Source organism: Watersipora subatra, chromosome 9 (assembly GCF_963576615.1).
Source record: "Watersipora subatra chromosome 9, tzWatSuba1.1, whole genome shotgun sequence".
Taxonomy (NCBI): domain Eukaryota; kingdom Metazoa; phylum Bryozoa; class Gymnolaemata; order Cheilostomatida; family Watersiporidae; genus Watersipora; species Watersipora subatra.
The window spans coordinates 43726157-43751094 of record NC_088716.1 but is presented as its reverse complement, the minus strand read 5'-3'; the positions used below and the strand labels follow the sequence as shown (position 1 = coordinate 43751094).

General features: G+C 35.0%; 1 protein-coding gene across 1 annotated transcript in view; it reads right to left on the bottom strand.

The window, feature by feature from the left end:
- LOC137403632 (multifunctional procollagen lysine hydroxylase and glycosyltransferase LH3-like) overlaps nucleotides 1-23563 on the bottom strand; it is a 30658-nt gene extending 7095 nt beyond the window's left edge. Inside the window, exons 1-13 of the mRNA XM_068089608.1 lie at nucleotides 23383-23563; nucleotides 22621-22712; nucleotides 20929-21065; nucleotides 20041-20155; nucleotides 13371-13538; nucleotides 11047-11173; nucleotides 9586-9683; nucleotides 5778-6005; nucleotides 4767-4888; nucleotides 4345-4446; nucleotides 3504-3629; nucleotides 1905-2052; nucleotides 1064-1249 (exon numbers count right to left, since the gene is read on the bottom strand). Coding sequence (XP_067945709.1) covers nucleotides 1064-1249; nucleotides 1905-2052; nucleotides 3504-3629; nucleotides 4345-4446; nucleotides 4767-4888; nucleotides 5778-6005; nucleotides 9586-9683; nucleotides 11047-11173; nucleotides 13371-13538; nucleotides 20041-20155; nucleotides 20929-21065; nucleotides 22621-22712; nucleotides 23383-23461 — 1728 coding nt within the window. The 5' untranslated portion in view covers nucleotides 23462-23563. The remainder of the gene's footprint in view (nucleotides 1-1063; nucleotides 1250-1904; nucleotides 2053-3503; nucleotides 3630-4344; nucleotides 4447-4766; nucleotides 4889-5777; nucleotides 6006-9585; nucleotides 9684-11046; nucleotides 11174-13370; nucleotides 13539-20040; nucleotides 20156-20928; nucleotides 21066-22620; nucleotides 22713-23382) is intronic.
- Nucleotides 23564-24938: the final 1375 nt, after the last annotated feature.

Genomic DNA, 24938 nt, shown 5'->3' with positions numbered 1-24938 from the left:
TGCTAATGTCTTGTACACATTCAATACTCACTATAATGCAGACTTTTAGATTTGGAGATTATATTCTGTTTGAGCAGCAAATTTTATTTAAAGACGCAACCTTCTACGTCAATTCGTGTTATTATGACGGTCAATACATTTACGCAAGTGATAGGTGATATACATTACTTGTACTTTTGTTATTTGAATGTGGAAAAGTCCATAGCAACAAAGACATAATGTTCAACATATGAAGTTCTGTTATAAAAGTAATTTTATGTTTATAACAAGAAGTAATGAGTTATATGTTAATATTTAGAAATAAGCAATGTGTAGTCACTGAAACAGTCATTGGTGGATTCTCGGAGCAAAGTTGGCCAGTCAGTCTTTAGTCAGTATGTCTAGGATATTTACAGTGGTGTGCGGAATAAACCGGACCCCTTTGTTGAAGAACTAAAATGTTCACTTAAAACATTGTTACTCATTGTGAATTTAGTTAATAACCATAAATTATATATTAAATTAATCCTCATTTTGTACGAATTTTAAATATGTAAACCAAACATCTGTAAAACTATGTTTGTGAATGAGAATGTTGGCTAAATTCTGAACATCTCATTTTTAATGGCTGATTGCTTATATCAAGTCATATACATGTATATGACTTGATATAAGCTAATAAAAATGTATGTGGATTGATCATATCTGTACAGATTGTTATCTTCAAGCATTAAAAAAGGAAACGTTCAGAATTGCACATCAATACTAGCTAGACAGCCCGTAACCTACATATAAAACAGTGTTAATCGTAACAACATGTATATGATGTTATGATCATTAAAACATGCAGGCAAACATCGCCTATAAATATTTTAATAAAAATATTCTAGCTGAAAATTTAATCAATGTGGAACGAAGAAACTCAAAACCAATATAGCTACCTTCATAAAGACACAATTAGACTTCCAAAAATTTTATTGTTTCTGATTTTATTATTAAAAAACTTGGCAAAGTGCGATAAAAACTTAACAAGAAATAAAAACCACTAGACTTAGCTGTAACTAAACTGACTGCCAACACCAACCTGCTCTAAATCGAATGTTTCATTCACAGATTTACTGAAGAAGTCTTCATGCAGATAGTGCTGTTCCCAATCAACTTTATTTGTCATCTGCTCATGGAGATCGGGTGCTGCCCTCGAGGTATCGTATGAATCAGGATTCATCAAGTGACCATAGTACTCGAGGTTGGTCACATGTAGAAACAATCCCTGAAATTATAATTAGCAAAAACTGTTTCATGTCTTGACAACGACTGCTCAGCTGCAGAAGTCAATAACAGGTTGACATGAGTTGTAAATAAATAACTTTCATAAATTAATTGAAAACATCATGTAGTTTAATGCGCTCTCAGATGAATTTGTCAGTCTAGGTATGAGTAGTCAGCTGTAATCAGCTGTAGTCCGCTGTAGACTGCTGTAGGCAAGTCCTTCATTGTCATGATCGTATCCTAATGCTCGGATTAAGATTAGACATATCCGATTAGCATTAGGATTAGACATATCAAGAGTTTTCTTAGGAAGGCACTGAGATGGTTCCCCATTGCGTTCCTGAGGTTTCCTGTTACAGTTGTCTTCCTTCTCACAAAAGTAATTTGAAACCAAATGCCCTTCTTGACATCCTGTAGCAGGTCCCGAACCTCTAACCTGCCATTTAGCAGGCCAGACTGCTAACCACAACACCATAGCCACTCCATGATTTTTACTGTACATAAATTAAATTATATGTATTATATAAACTTTTTTAAAAACATTTAAAGTAAAAACCCTTTCAACTTTATACCAGGTCCAGAGCAGCAGATTTATGAATCGCTAAAGACTTAAGAATCGCTCGGCATCTATAGCAAAGCACTGCTAGACCACTTACGGCTTTTCTGGCTTGATATGCAAAGGCAACATCGTAATCTTGTGGAGGGAAGAGATCACCAGCGCTGTACGGTTCAGCGGGAAGAAGTGAGAGCTTGCGGCCCTTTATTAGTTGCACTCCAGATGTGTACGGAACATTCCAAATGCCCCTAAATATTGCACCATACATGTAATCATTTCCATGTGATACGCGACAGTCTTTCAGCAAAAATAGGTGATAAGCAATTAATAAACCATTCATCAATTGACTAGGAGACGCGGAGACATGCACCCGAGTAGACAGATAGTGTTAGAACTTGAGCCAAAATAGGCATGCAGTTCAAAATGCTCAGTTTGCCAATGAGATGTTAGAGCCGAACTGCTGAAAACAATTGCACAAGCAGCGCGTAGCAAAATATTTTCTGTGTAAACAAGAGTTAATAAAAGGGTTTGAGGACAAGGGTAAACGTAAGAAGACATGGGAAAAGGCAAAGGAAAGTAGAAGCTGATAGATGTGCCATTTGGAGGGCAAAGAAGAGTACCAACTTTGCCAAGGTCACAGAATTATGAAGGTGATGTGACAGCAATTTTACAGCAACCAAAAATGATGCACGCTTACCGAACAGAAATTAAGGACACCACAAACAAGACATTGAATTGCATTCATAGACAAGGGGGGAGGTGCATGCCATCATTCATTCTCACTCTCTCTAAATTGCTCCCCTCTCACGTGGTTATTAACCAATGATATAACTCGCTTGAATGATGTCATGGACAGACTACATGACCACAAAATGCACGTTATAGCATTAGACATGATATCACATCACTATTTGCAAACATCAAATTTTCCAAAACACCATTATTTTGAGACTGGTAAATTTAGTGAGACATGGTTGACGGTCTAACCTGATAGGTGCATACCTAACCTACCAACCAGCCAGAATAAACACAGCATAATTAAACATTCAACTCGTTAAAAACCGCTAACAAACCAATCAAGTCGCTTTACTCGTAGTTCATCAACTAATCACATCACTCAATATATAATTCAACCAATCACATCACTCGACAGATAATTAATTAACCAATCACATCACTACATGTATAACTCAACCAATCACATCACTCAACAGATAATTCATCAACCAATCACATCACTTAACTAATAACTCATCAAACAATCACATCACTCAACAAAGACCTGAAACACTAGCACTTCAAAAACTTACTGTTTTTGATTGAGAATAATATCGTTATAGTCGTCTGCCCTTTCATAGTAATGCTTAGGGCTAACAGATGCCCAGAAAGTAGACCAGGCAAAGTTTGGTCTCACCATGACCGGTGAAATCGCTGACCTACAATGGGTTGTTAATAGCATGCTGACAATTATCACATCTATCACCTGGAGAGAAGAGTCTACAATGCCAACATCGCAACACACTGCCTTTCTCTCAATGATCATGAAGATATAATATATATATAACATATATATAATATATATCTTCATATCTATATAAAGTATATTATACTTTATATGCAAGTTTGAATAGAAGGCATAGGTCACAGAGTTGGCAGAGGAGAGACAAACACATACGCGCATCGCCTGCCGCCAACTCACATCTGTTCATAGGAAACAATTTCCTTGTAGTTTTCACCAGAGGCATAGTAGCCATTTTCTTGCATGGCTGCCCAGAAAGTACTAAACATCAGTCCTGTTCTCGTCATCATAGGCGAGACGCACGACCTGTATTGAGTCGCACACAACATTGTTATGTGCCTGACAAGTAACATGACCGAAGCACCTGAGCACAAATGTCCGAGAACATATAACGCGCCTCCATGCTTTAAATAACGGCCCTTTATAACATAAAATTGCCATCGCTAATATCTTAATGTAATGAAAATGAATTCAGTGTGATTTTAATTTAAAACTAATAAAGCAAGTAGCCAATCATTAGTGAACCACAAAATATAAATACAAAAATTCAAATCGCTACAAATTTAAATCGATAGCAGCCAATTAGTTAGCTACAGTGTAATATGTGATAAATAATTTCTTAGCCGATAGAATGATTCGATCTTCAGTACAGCAATATTATGTTATGTTCAGTGCAAACTATGTTCCCATACACATATATAGTTTCTTCAAAGAAAAACAACTTCGAAGCATGTAACTGCAGTGATAAATAAAATTAATCTCAAGTGGTAAAAATAGCTTAAATTTGGTAAAGTTGCAGCAGAAAACAATTGCTACAGTCCGCAAGCTAGCCAATATCTAAGTTGTTGTGGAAAACTTATCCTAACAGGTGTCATGAAGATGGTCAAATTTAATGGGTTGCAAACATGGTGAGCTGGAAAAGCTCCAGTGAGCTGTTCAAACACTGTAAAATAATATAAAACATAACAGATTACAAACGACTTTGACAATTTGTGACATCTAGAAGTCCAATAAAACTTACTTGTTCATAGACACCAAATCCTGAATAACGTTTTCCTTAGTGAGCTGAGCCACAGAGTCTATGCTCAGCAAATACTCACATTTTCTCTCCCTGCACTTGTTTCTGTAATCACAAACAAAAATACTTAAATCTGACTGAAACACTGTAAACTGACTTCCATTCGTAAATTTAAAATTTATTCAAAGATCATTGCAAATATAAATACCTATATCAAGCGTGTCTGTAGATGTAGTAAACATCAGCCAAAAAGATGTAATGTTGCCAGTATCTATTTGAAGAAAATTAATTTATTGCATTGATTAGATGTTTTTTAAAGTAGAAGATAACAATTACCCGCAAACACTTTTATTCAGCCTCAACTCTAAGAAAATTATGACTTAACACTCAATGAAAATAGAAGCTATCTTTCATTTCATGCTTACATAGCCAAATTCTTAGCCTGTGCTCCGTTGAGACCTTTCTCAGAGCTCAGATACTCCATAGACTTGTAGGCATCCTTGTTCTTCTCAACCCACTCAGACACAACCTTCTCATGGTATGGGTGCTGTAACAGGTTGGTTGTAAGCAGTCAAAGCGACTTCCAAGTTTTTCTAAGACATTTAATGATTCTTAATAAAGAAAACATGAATAAATCGCCTCTTAGTGAGATTATAAAAGAAACACTATAAAAATCTTCATTTCCACAAAGAAAACAAATGAAGACCATAAGGTTTTTAGAAATTGTCGACTGATGATCATTCAGATATGTCATGAGTAAACAACTCCTGAGAACATTAATTTCTCTTCAATTTCGCTTTATTTGTGTATCTTTTTAATATGAACTAACAATTACTATTAGTCTCTTGCCCCAAAATTTCGTCTAAACTAAATAAACATGTTTTTAGAGTATTTATTTTACAAATCTGTGGACAACTTCCATGTAGGGTTCAGACGTCTTGAGCTAAAAGCCACTACAACTTGAATGAATCGCTTTTGGCTAACTTTTACTTATTATGACTGACCTAAACCTTTGGTTATTGTCAACAGTTCGCTGGTCAACTATTGCTACACAATTACAAATCCTTTTTGACAATATTCTAAGACTTACTTATTGCTTTAACCTCACAAGTCTTACTACACTAATAGAACAGACTGTCTGCATATCCAGGGTGAGCCTGATAATGCAGGCTAAACTGGATACACCATTAAAAGGAATCCATAAAGTGAATTCATAGAGTATAAGTTCTTTTACCAGTAAAATATTAGGTCATCCTAATAGGGCAGAGATTCATAGAGAATATCTGTTAATATCTACAGAGAAGGCATTATCATGAATTAAGCTCACATTCATAAAGCAAACATCCACTGTGATTCCTAGAGTCAATCTCTTTCTAAACATAGAGCCTACGTAATCATAGCTGCATAAAACTAATATTCAAGTTTCTGGTACATACCTGATTATGTACGAGGACATCTAACTTGTCTCGGGGATAGGTGAGTTTGTCTAGCCTTGCAAACCAATGGTGCAGGAACGGAGTTGTCTCCTCAACCATAAGAGTCATGTAAAGGGTAGGCAAGTCAGCCTCTTTCTTCACGTCTATCCTGTTCTTGCTACATGCGAGGCAGCCTGCAGTTGGCGTCCAGGCGCTGTTGAGGTAAGAGACAAGGCGGTTGAACTTGTGCTAAAAACATACAAATACAAACACTGCCTTATGCATAAATAGAACAGTTAGCAAGGCCAAACTTTACTATAATAAGAGCCGCGTCTGTCCGTAGCCATGCTAAGTGTTGGGAAAAAATATGGCAACAAAGGGGAGTTGAACCCAGGTTTTCAGATTCTCAACCTAACACACTACCAACTACACAACTCGATCATCCTGCTACATCACAGAATAATTGTGCACATAGTTATTACACATGATGAATTCTCACAGTGTACAGGGCTGCCAGCATGCTGCTAACTAGAATATGAGACTGGCTCAAGTAGTTCTCACAAAAACTTGATTTTGTACTATTGACAGTGGATAAGCACTTGTAAGCGAAAGCTGTGTCTTGTGATATTCTGAAATATTTTCATGTAGTACCGTAATCTACGATAACTGAACACTTGCCTAATAACAAATGTATCTAAGGTATGCTAAAGTCTAAACATTTCATTTTATTTGAGGGTTTTTGATGGAGTAATTACCCGGTCGGTTACATACGGCTAAAAATAGCATGCAGAAGATTGAATTTTATTTTTTCATCAAGTCAATGGCGGAGAAATACACAAAAAAATGATTGATGAAGGCTCAATGTGCACAATAGCTTGGCTTATTGAGGCACAGAGCCCAGTTGGCAGACAGTGAGCAGGGTGTGGCTAACATTGATGAAAAACCAGTGCAATTCAAAAAGACAGCCCAATGATGCTCAGACTACTCTAGCCTCGGCAGCAGGCGCCGCTTCAAGACCATCGTAAAGAAATTAGTGTTTCTAACTCTCTGAATGTCAGCAGGCAGATGATTCCATGCTTCGGAGGCTTGGTATGAACGCTGACGATGTCCAGATGCTAAAGTAGATGTTGGAAGTACTAGATTGAGAAAGGGTTTACGAGTAGAATAAGGAGGGAGGTGGGCGGTTTTAGGGAGAGAACAACTCCATGTTTATGAATGTGTAGAAATACACCTGAGATATGAGATTCACTGACAGATACCTTTTCAGAACTACCTATGATATCTATATGAATACTAACCGGTCAGATGCACTCCTTTACTAGTAGAGTTCTGCCTTCAAGCTGTTTGCATAATCAGTTAAGGGTTGATTATGACTATGAAATGAGCAAAGCTTTAAAAGCTGTAATATATATTACAGTTTACAAATGTATTTTAATATCATTGGAATGTTTGACATTCCTTTTCAATTTTTGTTAAGCTTCCAAGATGCAGATTTAGAGTTGTGTGCACATTGAGTAACATTGATTTATTGCCGTTACAGTAGTAACGGTGACAAATATTTCAATGGACACTTGAATGTTACAGATTAACGTGGACACTTCGTTACAAAAGATAAGGATTTCTTTGCCAGATGTCATAGTCGAGCATTCAGAACTTCTCAAAGCGAAATAAGAATGGCTGAAGTGTAAAAAATGCCTAAATTAGAATAGCTGGCACAGCATTTTCTTGCGCATCATTCGCAAGCATGAGAGATATGACTAAAACTTGTGAGCAATAAAACTCGCTTAACTTGCGAATCTTTGCCATTTCCATCTTGCAAATGATGCAAACTTGGAGATTAACCATGTCATGAAAACTTAATGAAAGCTGTCATCACAGTTCATATTAATCTAACTGAAACCTGAAACAAAAAGTTTAGCCAAACCAAATACAATCAATTGCTTTGTACGAAAGGCAGGCGCCTATTGCACTAATGTTCACAACCTAGCTTAATCAGTTCTCTGTTAGTCGTGTATTTGAAAGAAACGCAGAATAGGAACAGGCTGGTTCACAGTCATACGGATTAAGTCAAGAATGATAAGTCAGTCGATCGTTCATAATCACGAGATATCGAATAAAAATTTTTCATCATTAAGAAGAACAATAGATTTCAACAAAACTGCAGACAAAAGTGCATAATACCGTAGCTTTGGTTAGATTTTTGTCCATTTATCTTGCTTTCATTTCTTGCATATTCTCACTTTTCTCCGGACATGTTATTTGTACCAGTAGTCAGTGATGTAAGGTGATACACAGATCAATTATTGATCTCATAGAACAAATAAGAACGATAACTAGTGTCAGGTCCATAGATATATATACCTATGGTATATATATCTATGGTCAGGTCAGATTTACACAGTCTATTGATTTTCTTCCAGCTTCAAGTCAGCAACCATTAAATTCAGTTTCCATAATTCCGTTTACAACCGATTGCGAGCTGGACTACCAAAACCAAGCTTATCAAAATTTTAGGCAATGCATTCAGCATTTTGTCGTGTAAAACACAAAATTGGCAATTATCTTTAGAATAGATCAAAGCGACTGAACTTATTTGATACCCGCGAGCAACAGCAAGTTTCTACAATGATTTAAATTATAAAGGTACAGGAAAAATTTTGGTTGTACTATCTACAGTACTATAACTAAACTTTTCAAACTTTCACTATTCGCAATACTAGCATCAAATAAGACAATCTTACAATGTTATCATGAAATTATTAGACCTGTGAAAACAAGATGAAATAAGAGAGTGTAACGAAATATTGGGTTGCTGAGATGATGATAGTTTTGATAATAAAAAACAAATTAACACGAAAAAAAGTGCCGCAGAACATAAATAGTTAGACAATTAAAACTCTCTTGCAGCCAATCGGGATGACTTATGACTGTCTTATGGGTGTGGCTTATGTATGATAACAAATCTACAATCAGCTCGGCTACTAGCAGTTGTCTGTCATGATTTTGTATTCATTTGTCTGCATTTTAAATTCCTCTTAGCTACATTTTTGTAACATAGTCTAGGCCTTCTTTGATTTTATTTACAATCACATGTTGCGAGTATAATAGTTGATGTACGAGCCAGTCTTGTTCCATTCGGTGTACATGGCTCAGCCATTTTAGACCTTTTTCAATAACGATGTCAGTCATTGATGGTAAGCCTGCCCATTTTAAGAATTCTACGTTTGTAGAAATCCTAAAGTAGGCAGTGGCTGACATCATTAAAAAAACGGAGATGGCTGGGAAATGTACATTCTGAAACTCGAAAGGACCAGTTTTAGGAAAAAAGACTCCGACATGCAAAAAACCGCCGATTTCGTCAGCATTATGACTGGCTAAACATTCATGATGACGGTGCATAATTGTCACTAAACCATAGACATCTTTAACAGCCCACACGAGTATTACAGTTCCGCACTTATAACAATGGGTATTGAAACAGTCCAACTCACTATTAACAATAGTTTACCAGCAAACATCCATAGATCATTACAAATTCATATTGATCTATGGAGTAGAGCGCCACAGTGGTCAAGTTCCCAGTAAACAATAAGCACATATCAACAAAAACCAGGACGATTAGAAAACTTTTCACCTCAATATATTTTAATCCTCGATCCAAACCCGATTCTCACCAGTGAGTAGCGATCATCAATTCCATCAAATATTAGACGCTGCTGACAATTATAAGCATTCCTATATTATCCAAAGCTAATCTTGGAAATTAGGATACATAACCCTAACAACATCCGATATGAAGCGCGTATCCACAATTGGCAATTCAACTTACTTTAATGGGTCCATTGCCATGGATGACCAATGGTCTGCTTCCAGCTGCCTGGTTGTACATGAAACTCTTTGAGTTTTTGTATTTGATCTCAACATTATCTGTAAAAGAAGGCATCATTTTATGTGCTATGTTTCAACCACTCAACAGCAATGTTCACGTAGACAGACACCTTTAATATGCGAGTAATTGCACTCAGAACACGTAATCGGAATACCTTTTTCAACTTACCAAATAAAAATAACAGGCCACAGTAGGTTGGTCGAAATATATGTAAGTTCGGGTAAGTTTATGTATGTACGTTTATGTCGAGTAAAGTAAGTAATACACAAAACCAATCAAAGCTGCTAGTGACATCCTGCACTGAAGTGTCACAACTAATCCGTACCGGAGAAGATTTGATCTAGATATATATAATCAAGTGTTTGTCTGTCGTCGTATGTCCAGTTAATAGTGATTGGTTAAAATACACAAGTTTGCACTCTTCAGCAGACGAGTGCGCCGTGAGAGATCAGGATATGTAATGATTATATGCACAATTGTTCCGAAGTGTGACAAGGTTGCTGCATGATTTAGTGGTAATGTGCCTGGCTCCCCATCCATGCATCCAAATGAACGGGTTCGATTTCTGTTAAATGCAATTTATTTTGCTAACGCTCTTAACCAGTTTAGGACAGACACGGCTTTTATTATAGTAAAGATTAAAATATTCGCTTAAAATATAAGCTCAAGTTACTAGCTCAAGTTACTAGCTCAAGTTACTAGCTCAAGTTACTAGCTCAAGTTACTAGCTCAAGTTACTAGCTCGAGTTACTAGCTCGAGTTACTAGCTCGAGTTACTAGCTCGAGTTACTAGCTCGAGTTACTAGCTCGAGTTACTAGCTCGAGTTACTAGCTCAAGTTACTAGCTCAAGTTACTAGCTCAAGTTACTAGCTCAAGTTACTAGCTCAAGTTACTAGCTCAAGTTACTAGCTCAAGTTATTAGCTCAAGTTACTAGCTCAAGTTACTAGCTCAAGTTACTCAAATTCATTGAGTAACTCAAGCCAACAGCAACTACATTACCTGCCACTGTGTAAAAGCTATATTGAATTTTGAGCAAATGTGTAGCATAAATAAGAAATGTTTTTTTCACCAATCTTTTTCAGCTATGCATCGAGCTTTCAAATATTTGAATCATGCATTGACCGGACACAAACACAAATAAACAAATACCTTCATTTAAAAGTTAGAATAGTAAGTGTTGTATATGTTGATTAAAAATAAATTTTCTATGCAAAAACTTTTTTTTATTACTCGTGCAACGCCAGGCATTCACCTAGTTTAATATACGGTAATAGAAATTGGAGAAAGCATCGATATTGTTAGTTGTTTTGCTTCCATATAAAACACAATATAGGACAGACAACTTCTAACAATATACGTATAGTCTTATTGGTGTTTTTGTTGACCAATTCATTCTTACCAAGAACTCCATTCAAAGTTTGGAATATAGTAGATCGTTTGTCCAGCTTAATAGACATCTTTTCAATAGCCTCAGCTGGAGTAAGTGTAGGCGCTTGCTCCTCGGTGTACTCTGAGCCACCCCTTAGCTGAAGCGATATTATGATCTTCACCATAAAACTACTGAATGCAATACTCGAAAAGCTAGATATGACAGACAAGCATAGAGCAATCATAAAAAGAGTCAATCAGGTAATATACGGATTAGCATACACAGAGACAGAAACTATTTCATTTATTATGACATCAATTCTTTTACTAAGAAACAAGATGGCATTATGATGAATGGTGTCTCGCCCTAGCTGAAATCTCGCATACTATCATTAGCAAGGTTCAACCAATTATACAATAGATTCTGATGTAGAGCAGTGAAAAAGGACTAATTCTCTCTCAATACTGTATAAGAATGACCCAAAGGGAGAATAGATTGAAGAGAGAAACGTGCATAGTCAACCTTAACCCAAGGTCCATTTGAGCAGCATAACGCAAGGCATTACCTGTGCAGCTGCTGCGTCAGCGCTGTGAAAATGGCAAACAGCATGCAGATAAAAATATTAGTTGGTATAAGCATTGCATGCTGTCATGAGCAGCCATTTGAGAAGCGTAATACATATTGAAACCTTCAGCAGAATAAATGCATCAAAAATATATCAGAGTTCATGAGCAAAATGTGATAAATCCCTGTTTACCATTGTCTATGCCTCCATAGATATAGTAAACAAATAGATATTGTATTTGTTTACTATATCTATTTGTATTTGTAATATGGATATTGTATATGTATGCTTCTAAGAATATCACCACTATAATGGGAGGATGAACCCATATCCATGTGAAATGCAAGTTTACTAACTTTGTGATATGGCAGAGACAATAAGGCTTAGCCTATTACACTTCTCTCGTATATAACATATGGATCAGTGACAATAAATCTCGCTGTCTATATGGTGAGCCAGAATGGTGGTCAGAGTCACCGAGTGTGCCATTTGAGAAAAAGCCTCATGCAAAGCCCTTTTAGAACAAGCTGCCTTCTGATTTGCCTTCCTAGCAGGTGAATTACTCATCAGACACTCCATTAGAAATAAAAACAGTGTGCCTCGCTGCCTTTTAGTTCACCAGGCAGCAACAATCTATATATAAATCTCAAATTTTGTCATTCGCCTGTCCAGTTATAGTGATAAGGTTTTAAGAAAAAATATGTGCTTTGTACTGGATTTGAACTCATTTAGACTGCAACCAAAAGTTTAACCACGAGGTTAAGCCATTCTTATCACACCAGTTCCTCTTACCATATACTGTGGAACCTTTTCGTGATTGCAAGCGCTAAATCATCAATTAATACAGTGCACCCTCAGTTTACGATGCCCTTGTTGTAAAATTATGTTGCCTTACAGTATGGAACACGATGTTTTTTCATGCTCGCCATACAAAGACGATTTTTTTTGGCTTTTTCTCGCTATACAATATCAACAAAAACGTTTTTTTCGAAATTATAATTTGGCAGTCGGTACACCGATTATGATGAAATAATGAAAATGCCGATATGCTATTTGTCAAAATCTCTCCCACAACGCCTGAAAGAAATAGGATGCTCACTTTCTATCTCACTTTTGCATTATTAGTTGTCAAAACGAATTCGAAATAGATAAGTAATAAAATTTTAGCTTATGACAAAGTTAAGTTTGGTTTAGTAAAATACATACTAAAAGTTAGCTTTAAGAAGTATGTGTTTAGTAAGCTAAATTCATTTTTCAAGTTAAATTCAACATTTATGTTATACGTATGTCTCGAAGGTAAGAACTCCCCACAGTATGTTCAGATCATGTGATATTACATATGATATCATATATGATATCATATATGATATCATATATGATAACATGATATCATATATGATATCATATATGATATCATATATGATATCATATATGATATCATATATGATATCATATATGATATCATATATGATATCATATATGATATCATATATGATATCATATATGATATCATATATGATATAACATGACCATATGATATCATATATGATATCATGTATGATACCATGTATGATACTATATATATCATGTTGTCATAACAGCATACACTTCATGGTCTCAGATTAATTATAGCACATCCTAAAAAGTGCAGACAAAACCATATGTAGCATTTCGATCAAGACCACATTAAAAATATATGTATTAGTCTTATAAATATATATCAAAGACTGTGCACCAAGCCTAATCGAATACAACTATATGTCAACAGCATATATCATATATAGCTTACCTGACTCTGATACTCATCAATGAAGAGGTTGGTGAAATAGAGTTGATCGTCATCCTTGTCAGCAATCTCATGATCATACAGCAACTCATAGATCTTATCAGCGTAGCCCATGTACCCTCCGGAGTTGAGATATCGTGACTCTCCAGCCCTTACTGGTGGATACTTAGGCTACAATGTGTACATTCAGCAACAATGAGAGAAACTAATAATATTCAGCTAATCTACTCAGCTGGCCTCTTGAGTCTTTTTAGACATGCCTCAATTCAATGTACATGAGCCAATCTATCCGGACACCTAGCCGGACACCAATCTGCATACCAATCCGACTCATCAATCTTCAATGAGGGCTAACTCAATCCAGAGGCTTATCAATAATTTATGTCTTGTTTCATGGTTTATTTCTTTTATTATACACAACTTAAAAAATACATTTATTTACTTGCTAGTTTTAAAAAACAATGAACCTAATTCAATTTCATAATGTTACTAGATAGAAGCGTTCCATCGCAATCCTAGCTTATGTTTGGCTGTAATAATTTTAATTACTATGCATGTCTGTGTTACAACTACTATTAATTACTACTAAAACAGGAATGTTTCGTTGAATTCATTAGATGCATTGTTCAAATATGAATAACAGTTAGTCACCAGTATCAGAAATCATATATTTATATCTGAGTGAGAAAACCTTCAGTTTATGATATTTGATATATATATACATATATATATATATACATATATATATACATATATACCCACATGCTAAATCACTACATTATTAGCCTACCAGATTCACCGGTTGAATTGTAAAAAATCTCTAATTTAGACCTCAGAAGAGGTCAATTGGCCCTTCTCATCTATATCGATACCCATGTAGATACCAGGATTAGTGCCAGTGTTGGAAAAATCATGACTTTTTTTAATCAAAAGGTTCAGATTTTCTGGATTTAAATCAGATTTAAAAAAAATTAAATCGAAGTTTTTTAAAAACATCAATTACCAGCTTTTTTTTCATAATCACTCACATAATATTATTTTATTTTGTTGAAGTGTGCCACATGAAAACATTAGCAACATAACAAAACAACTTTGCATCCCTTTAATTTATTAAAAGCTGTTTTTATTTTCATTTTGACCAAGTTGTGCAGTTCATATTCACAGTAGACCCTCTGTAAGTCCCATTTTCTGAAATGGAAAAAATCAAAAAAATCATCAAACATGATTTGTTTAGGATGAATTAAATCATTTGATTTTACTCAGCCAACCCTGATTGGTGCATATCTAGGGTTTTCATAATGAGCACATATAAACAGCCAAAATAACACAATACAAGAGTTACTCGCATAAAAAAGACAATAAAATATGAAAACTGATAACTTGATTTCCTCATGATATGAAGTGATTGCACTAAAATGGTATAAGAATAAGTGCAAGACTGGTTTATTCAATAATTGCAATTTATACCGGCAAAGGGAATGTCTATACATGTACTTCAGGCAGTCTAACAACACATGTATTCTAGGTTACATATTAGACCAGACCATAACTATAGGAGAACCAATGAGAGAGGCAGAGCAGGCCAAGCTCATACTTACACATATATACACATTACATTTACAAATATTTATATAACACGTATTCGGGTAGGCCCAGTGCCTCGACTAGCTGTAGTGCTACTGCTCATGTGGGCCTCATAATAACTTACTTATGTAAAAAATTAAGCTTTAATTTTTTTTAATTTAATCAATATTATAACTACTATTAAGTTTATTTTTTGTTTAAAGTTATATTTTTACTAATTGATGAGCTAAAACACACACAAATACTGTAGGTAACCAAATAATGATTTGTCTATAAAATGAAATATTTGTTGAAAGGTTTGGAAAAGGTTTGAGTCATCCGTACATTGACCTATTAACTATACTATTAACTATATAGTATTATAGTTAATAGGTCTATGCATCCATAGCACGCAAATATAAACAGCATCTACATGTATAGGAAATGAACATAAATTAAAAATAAAAGGAAAGGTTCTTGTTATAAAATTTAACTGATTATATAACTAGTTATTTCAAACCCTTCAATTTCATTGGCTAGACAACAATAGAAATAAGGTCAAAGGTTACATCTGGTTCTCATAGGAACTTTTTCTTGGACTTGCATGTTTATTCATCTTGATTTGATCTCAACTTCATTTCACCAGCCAATAAAAACAAATCACGCTGTGTGGAAAAAAAATAGTAACATGGGAATTAAATAATATTTAAAAGAGAAATTCTAATGATACAAGAATGTTCTAGATATAGGATGGGTAAGATGTTTGTCTGGTGCACTTGAGGTTCTTTATTTGTAGGGTGTAGCTATGAAGTGAAGGGTATATGAGATTTACTGCGTTTCCAAGCTTCGAATGGATTCGGAGTTTCTTCCACTTCGAATTGTAGAAACAGCAAAATCCAAACAGATTCGATCCCATTTCGCTTCGCAAAATTTGTGCAAAGGCATTCGCAGTGAGAGTACTATTTGATATCACAGAAATGCTCATTGCGGATAGATTTAAATCAATAATAGCCAGTTAAGCTCTCCCCAGTAGAGTGAAAAATTCAGTGCATTATGCCACACGGGTATATTACATATAACTACTATAGCCAACGATAGGTTGCTCATGCGACAATGATGAGATAATCACCTTATTACCTTATTCATTAAACAACTGCAACTACCTATTCGAGAGATTACCACTGCACTGGAGCCGACCTCTTCCTAGGTTTAACTCATCCATGAGATTCCATGGAACTTCATTTATGCAACCTTTGAAGTAATAATTGTATAGCAAGTGGTAAATTCTGTTGCTGTTTTGAATTATTGAGGTATATTAATATTATTATTAATAAAGAAAATTCTGATTAGGTATCCCTTCAGAGTTAGTGTAACATGTCTACGAAGTGTGAATTAAAAAGTGACCGTGACCCAAAAGCAAGTCTACTTTAACAAGTTCTGTTTTGAGGAATACTTCGCTAGTCTTGAAAAAGTTGATAAAGTGCAATTCCGAATCATTGAAACTACAGGGTGCGAATTCGTCGGCAGAGATAAACTCTGAATCCATTCAAATCATGGAAACCTAGTGATAGTCTGTTAGAGTAGTCTAAACAACAAAAATATCAAAAGTTCATCGAGAATAATGACCTTCAATCACTGGTCATAACTCTCTCTAATAATTTTTGATAAGAGAAAGATAGGGAGTCTTAAAGAAGAGATGTATGGCGGAATACCAAGCCTGGTGGAACAAGGAAGCAATAAACAATGAGTGATTATGTTAAAAAAATTGTGCGGACGTGACATGTCATAAGCGCGTGTATGACACGTGAGAACAGTTGTTACACGTCAAAGTAGCCCACCAACGGTGACACTAGCCAACACGTACCCTGTTCAAATGAGAATAAGGAAAGATTCAGAGATTATAAAACAGGAAATGATGTAAATGTAAAAGATTGAGTAGAATATGATGGCTACTGTCAAGACAGGTTATGAGTGATTGTTAGTGTCTTTATATGAGCATAGAGTCTATGACCAAAAATAGTATTATGCAAATAAAGAACATGACCTAAATATGCCACCAAAGTGTTCAACTATTGGAAACTTTCTTGTGCACCTCATGAATGAGAGTGCATCCTTTACCGTCTCGATTCATCGTTTTACAAAGATTCCTGTAATTTTTAAAAACTGAGACCACATTTCTATCTTCCTAACTACACCAATTCTATTGTCCTTGTTTCACCAAAAATAGTAATACAAAACTGGTCAGCATTAAAAATCGACAAAATCAAAACATTTAGAGATGATCCCATAAGGGTCATGAGCAACATAAGGGGCGGTAGCTATTAGACCAACGTACAATAGACCCAAATTATTTTTCTCTACACAATTAAACAAACTGGACTGAGTGGGAGCACCACTGCCTTGCGCCCTTGCATTGGATTATTATCGACAGTTTTTTTAAAATATGTGAGCATTATTGTGTGCCTACAATGAATTCTTGATCAATTATTCTATAAGTACATGTATATTTAATTCAAAATTAAAAAAACCTGTTTATTACATAATTGTTTTAAAAAAATGCTCATACTGGCTGTCACACCTCCTTTAAAAGTTTAATTAGTATGACTTCATAGTTGAAACAGCGTAAAAGGCAAAAGAATCATTGCTCTAGAACAGTGGTTCTTAACCTGGGTTCCACCAAAGTCTAGGTGGTCGGTGAGTTGGTTTCAGGGTTTAATAGAGGTTTCTCAGAGGCAACTGCAGAAATCACACTGATTTGCAAGGTCATACTTTCATGAAACTTTTTGTAATTTGTAGAGAGTTCATGCACTGTATTGGTTCTGCACTGTGAACACAGTGATTTTAATGCAGTTCATTGGGAGCACCAGTAAAACATACCTAATTTGAACATGACAAAAATCAAATTTTATTTTTTAATAAACTGGAGGATTCAGTGTGTCCAACAGGTCAAGAACCGCTGCTCTAGAAGATCAATCAATAGAGTATACATTCAAGATTACAAACTTGGGCTATTTTAATAATAGTCCCATATATAAAAGAGTTGTCTATTCTTGTCATTAGAAATTTATCTTAGAAATTTGTTGTTCCACTTGAAGGTTAAACCTGGTTCACATTAGTTGCTGTTCATGGACAAAACTGACAGAAATGTGTAAAATAACACTGAAGATGTATGATATGCATAAAAATGTTTAGGTTGATCTATTGGTCAAACCTCATCCCATATGACCAATGTGAGCGGAGGTTATAAAGCGTCCAATCAGGCTTTAGTTACCATCTACACTAGCTAGAACACCATTCATTGTGCTCTCATGAGATGATGTTATGCTAAATATTTGGTGAATCGACGTGAGACAAAAAGAGACTGGCCACTCGATGCATTACAGATTTTCACAATAAAGTGTATAAAAATGTTCAACATCGCATTACACGAGTTCTTCAATATTATTATTATTATATTACCGCGATTTATCAAAATCAATTTTTTTCAAAATTTAAGATAAGGTCTCTATGTCCTTAATGATGAACTCCCACAGAATTTAAGATAAGGTCTCTATGTCCTTAATGATGAACTCCCACAGAATTTAAGATAAGGTCTATAACATGTCCTTAAAGATGAACTCCCACAGAATTTAAGATAAGGTCTATAACATGTCCTTAAAGATGAACTCCCACAGAATTTAAGATAAGGTCTATAACATATCCTTAAAGATGAACTCCCACAGAATTTAAGATAAGGTCTATAACATGTCCTTAAAGATGAACTCCCACAGAATTTAAGATAAGGTCTATAACATGTCCTTAAAGATGAACTCCCACAGAATTTAAGATAAGGTCTATAACATGTCCTTAAAGATGAACTCCCACAGAATTTAAGATAAGGTCTATAACATGTCCTTAAAGATGAACTCCCACAGAATTTAAGATAAGGTCTCTATGTCCTTAAAGATGAACTCCCACAGAATTTAAGATAAGGTCTATAACATGTCCTTAAAGATGAACTCCCACAGAATTTAAGATAAGGTCTATAACATGTCCTTAAAGATGAACTCCCACAGAATTTAAGATAAGGTCTATAACATGTCCTTAAAGATGAACTCCCACAGAATTTAAGATAAGGTCTATAACATGTCCTTAAAGATGAACTCCCACAGAATTTAAGATAAGGTCTATAACATGTCCTTAAAGATGAACTCCCACAGAATTTAAGATAAGGTCTATAACATGTCCTTAAAGATGAACTCCCACAGAATTTAAGATAAGGTCTATAACATGTCCTTAAAGATGAACTCCCACAGAATTTAAGATAAGGTCTATAACATGTCCTTAAAGATGAACTCCCACAGAATTTTAGTAGATTTTATTCAAAGGTATCGATATTTTTCAATCATGTGCAAATGTTTCAGGTGATCTGACTTCCGGGATGTTTTAAGATTAATCTCAACAACAATTGATCGCAGACTGCGTTCAGAAATACGTACCAAAATGATGTCACTAGTTGCTATCATTGATAGCGAATATTGCGTTACGTTACAGCGTTACGCGCCTCTATTCTTTTGGTTTCTCTGCAACTATAGACGCCATGAGTGTACTTTGGCTTGAGCTGAGCTTTTCACCGTCATCAAGTTTTTTCCATTTTATTCTTAAAACATTTTGGCAGTCAGATCACCTCAAACATCACAAACAGTCGCATATAATTGATACTTTATATTGATACTTTCTGATAAAATCTACTGAAACTTTGTGTAAGCCAATCATTAACACTCAAACAGCTTGTTGGTTATGCTGCAATCACACACCAACCATTTGAAACATGGTAGTCGCCATATCGGTCATTCCTCATGAAAACATTGATTAGTTGTTAAAAACATTTGCTGCCTAAAATATTCCATTCAAGACCCTCTAAAACCTTTTAACAATCATGATTAGCGTTGCTAACGACAAGACACTAGTACATTTTTTTTAGAAAGTGTATCCAACACACATCTCTATACCAAAACTGAGCGCAATCAAACTCAACTTATATATCCTAAGCCTAGAGATCGAGTATTTGGTATACCTTTGTCTTTGAACCAGCTCTAAACTTCATATGCAAATAGATGGGATAACTTACTGCCAGTGTGTGGTCTGGCCAAATGAATACTTCTGCTGAGAAGACAACTTCGGCGTGTAGGTCCATGAAGGCATCGATTATCTCGGACTCGCTTCCAGTCATTATAGCATCATAACTGAAAGTTAATCGCAATCAGTCGTAATTTCACGATGTTGGAAAAAGTTTAACACATAACGAGAGAAAATTTGTATGGCTTAATCTTAATTTTTATGTTAGAAAAATTTGGCTCCAATTACAGCCAAAGCTAGAAACAGGTGTGAGCGACATCGAAATCTGATTTTAGTGATATCTCCACCATCACGATGTCATTGGCAAAAGGTTTAAACAGTATACTGATGACCTATTAGCATTAATTAATCCTAGAAGCTAAAAGTTCACTCATTCTAAATACTAAGAGGTAGAGAAGACAACTCGGTTAAAAGACCCCTTGTTGAATATTGTTAATAATGTGAAACTACTTGGTCAGTGAAGTTATCATCAGTTAACTCTGACATAAACACAATTAACACTATTCTTTATACACAGCTGACTTTCATGCTTAGCAAGTTGATTAGTGGATAATTCTAGATATTGACGATGCCATTTGGATAGTAAAATCTTAATTGAAACACATTTGTCATTACAACTTGACGAACTTGAAAACCTGAAAATTTTTAAACAATTTCCCTGACACACGGCTGTTTATGAAACACCAAAGTTTAACTCAATCAGCTACCGTCCATACATGTTTGAAAATTTCGGTGGACGATAATCAGTAAAAAAAGATGGTGGCTTGACTAGAATATAAATGAATAAGAATTCAAGTTTGAAGCTTTGAAAGCTTATGGAACAGGTGACAGCATGAAAATTGCCCACTTCCTGTAGAACTCGATATGATTGAAAAAACACCTGTCTGTAATGAGAAGCGCCATATCTTCACGATCTTTGTACTTCTCTACCGCTTTCTTTAATAAGTTTATTTTCATTCCACCACCTGGCATGGTCTCGATCTCCCCTCCTGTCCATTTTTGCCCTGCACCGATCGTCTGTGCAAAAGAGAAGTTGAAGATAATGGCAATACGAATAGATAAGACAGAAACAAGTCAGATGTAAATAGGTCAGATGTAGTAAATAGGTCAGATGTAGTAAATAGGTCAGATGTAGTAAATAGGTCAGATGTAGTAAATAGGTCAGATGTAGTAAATAGGTCAGATGTAGTAAATAGGTCAGATGTAGTAAATAGGTCAGATGTAGTAAATAGGTCAGATGTAGTAAATAGGTCAGATGTAGTAAATAGGTCAGATGTAGTAAATAGGTCAGATGTAGTAAATAGGTTAGATGTTAATAAGTCAGATGATAATAAGTCAGATGTTAATAAGTCAGATGATAATAAGTCAGATGTTAATAAGTCAGATGTTAATAGGTCAGATATTAATAGGTCAGATGTTAATAGGTCAGATGGAAATAGGTCACATGAAAATAGGTGAGACATTGTGTTAAAGACAGACTGACAAACACTCAATTCTTTTTTCAAATTACTCTTACTGTACATTTTTCTTAATGTCTAGCAATTCACACGAAATTACATGCAAAACCTGCTTCATGTAAAATTTGGCCTTTCGCGCTCTGAAATCATTTGATGATTCAGTCATAAAATAGTACTAAGCAGAATAGTGTTTCCTCTATGTAAGTACAAACATTCTCTATAAAAACAGCAGTCTTGAAGTATAGCCTCTGTCAATGACCATAGTTGCTATAGCAACAGGCAGCCCGATTTTGAAGAGACACTGCCATGCACAGCTGTATCTACATGTACTCTCATCACAAAACGCTTTTAATTAAAGTCAAGAATAATCGTTCAGAAAGTACTGAAAATCACAGATGCCGGTAAAAAGATTGGCAAATATTTACGAATCCTTCAAGCTTCTAATAAAGGCTGCAGCATTGTTTATGACAGGAGCCATTTCGACCGTCAATGGCATGTCCGTGTGTAAAGCTAAAATAGTAACATTTAAACAAATCATCAACTGCCTTTAGGCCTTTGTAAGTAACGAAAACACGCTGTCAATGATAATCTATTTACAGACATCATGGAGCTAATCAAAACACTTGGCTACCTTTATCCGTAAGCTAATAGCTTAGCTGTGGATGAAGAGAATTAAACAGGGCTCATTGATCATTAAGTCCAGAGCACATGAGCAAAGCGGGTAGAAGCGTACAAGAGGCATGTCACGTACGCATACCGCCTACTGTATTATATTCATGAACACGTAATGCACAAAAGATCGGTGGGTGTCATATGCAGGGCCTGTACATCACCTGTCCACGATGTTTGAGCAACGATGAAGTGACACGTGTTTATAGGAATGCACTACTAGTTAGCTTTTTACTATACAGATAACTATTGCTAGTGAAGCATAACGCTTACATAATAAGAATCTTCTAGTAGAAGTCTCTATAGAATAGGCTAAAATAGATCAATCTTGCCAATCATTACAATTGAATAGGCTAAATAAGTAGATTTGATAAACACATACATATTCATTAATAACCAGTTAATGATTATATCTTATATCTTAATAGAAGCAACAATTAACTTACCTCGACAGTCAAACTGTTCAGCTGTGCTGAGTGCATGAATTGCCCATACCCGTCATGGTTCGTATCAGTGGCGACTATCAAGACCACGAGCTCTAAAATGAGAAATATGCAGCAGATATTATGTGCTACTTGTAACAGCAGAAATGCATTCGATGCTTGATGGTTAACAATGATACTCATATATTATGGAAAAGAATTTATTCATACTTTTTGACACAAGAACAACATTATTCAAGAGTCTTTTCTGATTAGTAGGCTACTTAGTCAACCAAGTTAAAGAATGAAACCTTCTGAAAATGAGGAAACAAAAATTCAAGCTGCTAGTTCAACGTCTCTGTTGCTTAAAAAGAACATGTGGTCTTCATGATGAGAGAAACCGAGGCCAGTGACCAAGCAAGGACCGAAAATATTGCGGTTTCAAAAGAACAATCTGCGTGGTTAGTTTTTTAGAGGTCGAACCCATAGCGACAGACACCCTAAAATAAAATAAAAACTAGCGGTCAGTTGTTTACATTTTCTCGAGAAAAGTAAGGCAAATTCAAAAGCAATCTTATTCATGCGTTCAAAATATCCAACTTAGTAAGTATTGCAGATTATCTCTTAAGGGGTCTATCAGTCTACTAAGATAACAATATCTAACATAAGTGCAATAAGCAATTTATTCAAAAGTGTTTAATGAACAATTCAAAATAACATTAAAGGTTAATAAACATTGGAGAATCATTAAATAAAATAGTTGGAACGTAATGTGAAACAACTCACCTTTAGGGCGAGACCTCGAAGTTTGAGAGAGTGCTAGCTGCAGAATACACATCAATATTAAAGTCCTCAACCGACACATTGTAATAAAATGTGGTATGCTAACGTGCAAACAATTTTCTGCTAACAATTCAAACGAATCGCGAGCTGTATATTGCCTACTTCTTTTATATCAGTTGACTGCCACGCAATCAGAATAATGAGGTTTCTTTTTAATTGTTTGGACTCGCTACCCTAAGATAATTGGCTGGTTTTTTGTTCAAGCCTATAGATCTTAAAAGAAAATCATAAATCTAAACATTTTGACCAACTACACTGTTCACGATATTTATGCGCTTTAGTAAAATAACTCGTTGGATGGTATAAGCAATACCTGTGCGAGAAAGCTACGCCAGTGTCGTATAGGAACGTCCCTATACGACACTGAGCTACGCGACCCATAGAGTTATCTCCCCCTAGAGTAATAACTACACGAGCGTTTCCGGTGCCAACAAGGAGCGTTTAGGCCACGCCTCTTTTTTGTGCTAGTCAGTCGTAGTGATTGACTAGATCAATAACATCAGCCATGAGAAGGGTTAAACAAGGATCATGAATTCCAGTTGAGATAGTAATTAATGCTCATATTAAAGAAATGATGATTATAGTTTATTACTCTAATATATGCTTATTATTTAAAGCAATTCAATACCTACCAGGGATTGCTAAACATATTATGGAAATGTTTACTTTTTCATTTCCATAAACATAAATATTTCCATAATTTTAGGGAAATGGATATGGAAATTTTATTTCACAAGTATGGAAATGGTATGAAAATGGAAATAATATGGAAATGAATTATGGAAATGCTATGGAAATGGAAATAATATGGAAATGAATTATGGAAATGGAATTAATATGGAAATGAATTATGGAACTTTTATGGAAATGGAAATGAATTATGGAAATGGAAATAATATGGAAATGGAAATACTATGGAAATGAAGTAGGGAAATGGAATTAATATGGAAATGAATTATGGAAATGGAAATAATATGGAAATGGAAATAATATGGATATGAATTATGGAAATGGAATTAATATGGAAATGAATTATGGAAATGGAAATAATATGGAAATGGAAATAATATGGAAATGAATTATGGAAATGGAAATAATATGGAAATGGAAATGAATTATGGAAATGGAAATAATATGGAAATGAATTATGGAAATGCTATGGAAATGGAAATAATATGGAAATGAATTATGGAAATGGAATTAATATGGAAATGAATTATGGAACTTTTATGGAAATGGAAATGAATTATGGAAATGGAAATAATATGGAAATGGAAATACTATGGAAATGAAGTAGGGAAATGGAATTAATATGGAAATGAATTATGGAAATGGAAATAATATGGAAATGGAAATAATATGGAAATGAATTATGGAAATGGAAATAATATGGAAATGGAAATGAATTATGGAAATGGAAATAATATGGAAATGAATTATGAAAATGGAAATTGTGACATACACGTAATCCCTGATACCTACATGACTTGCCAAGGCAC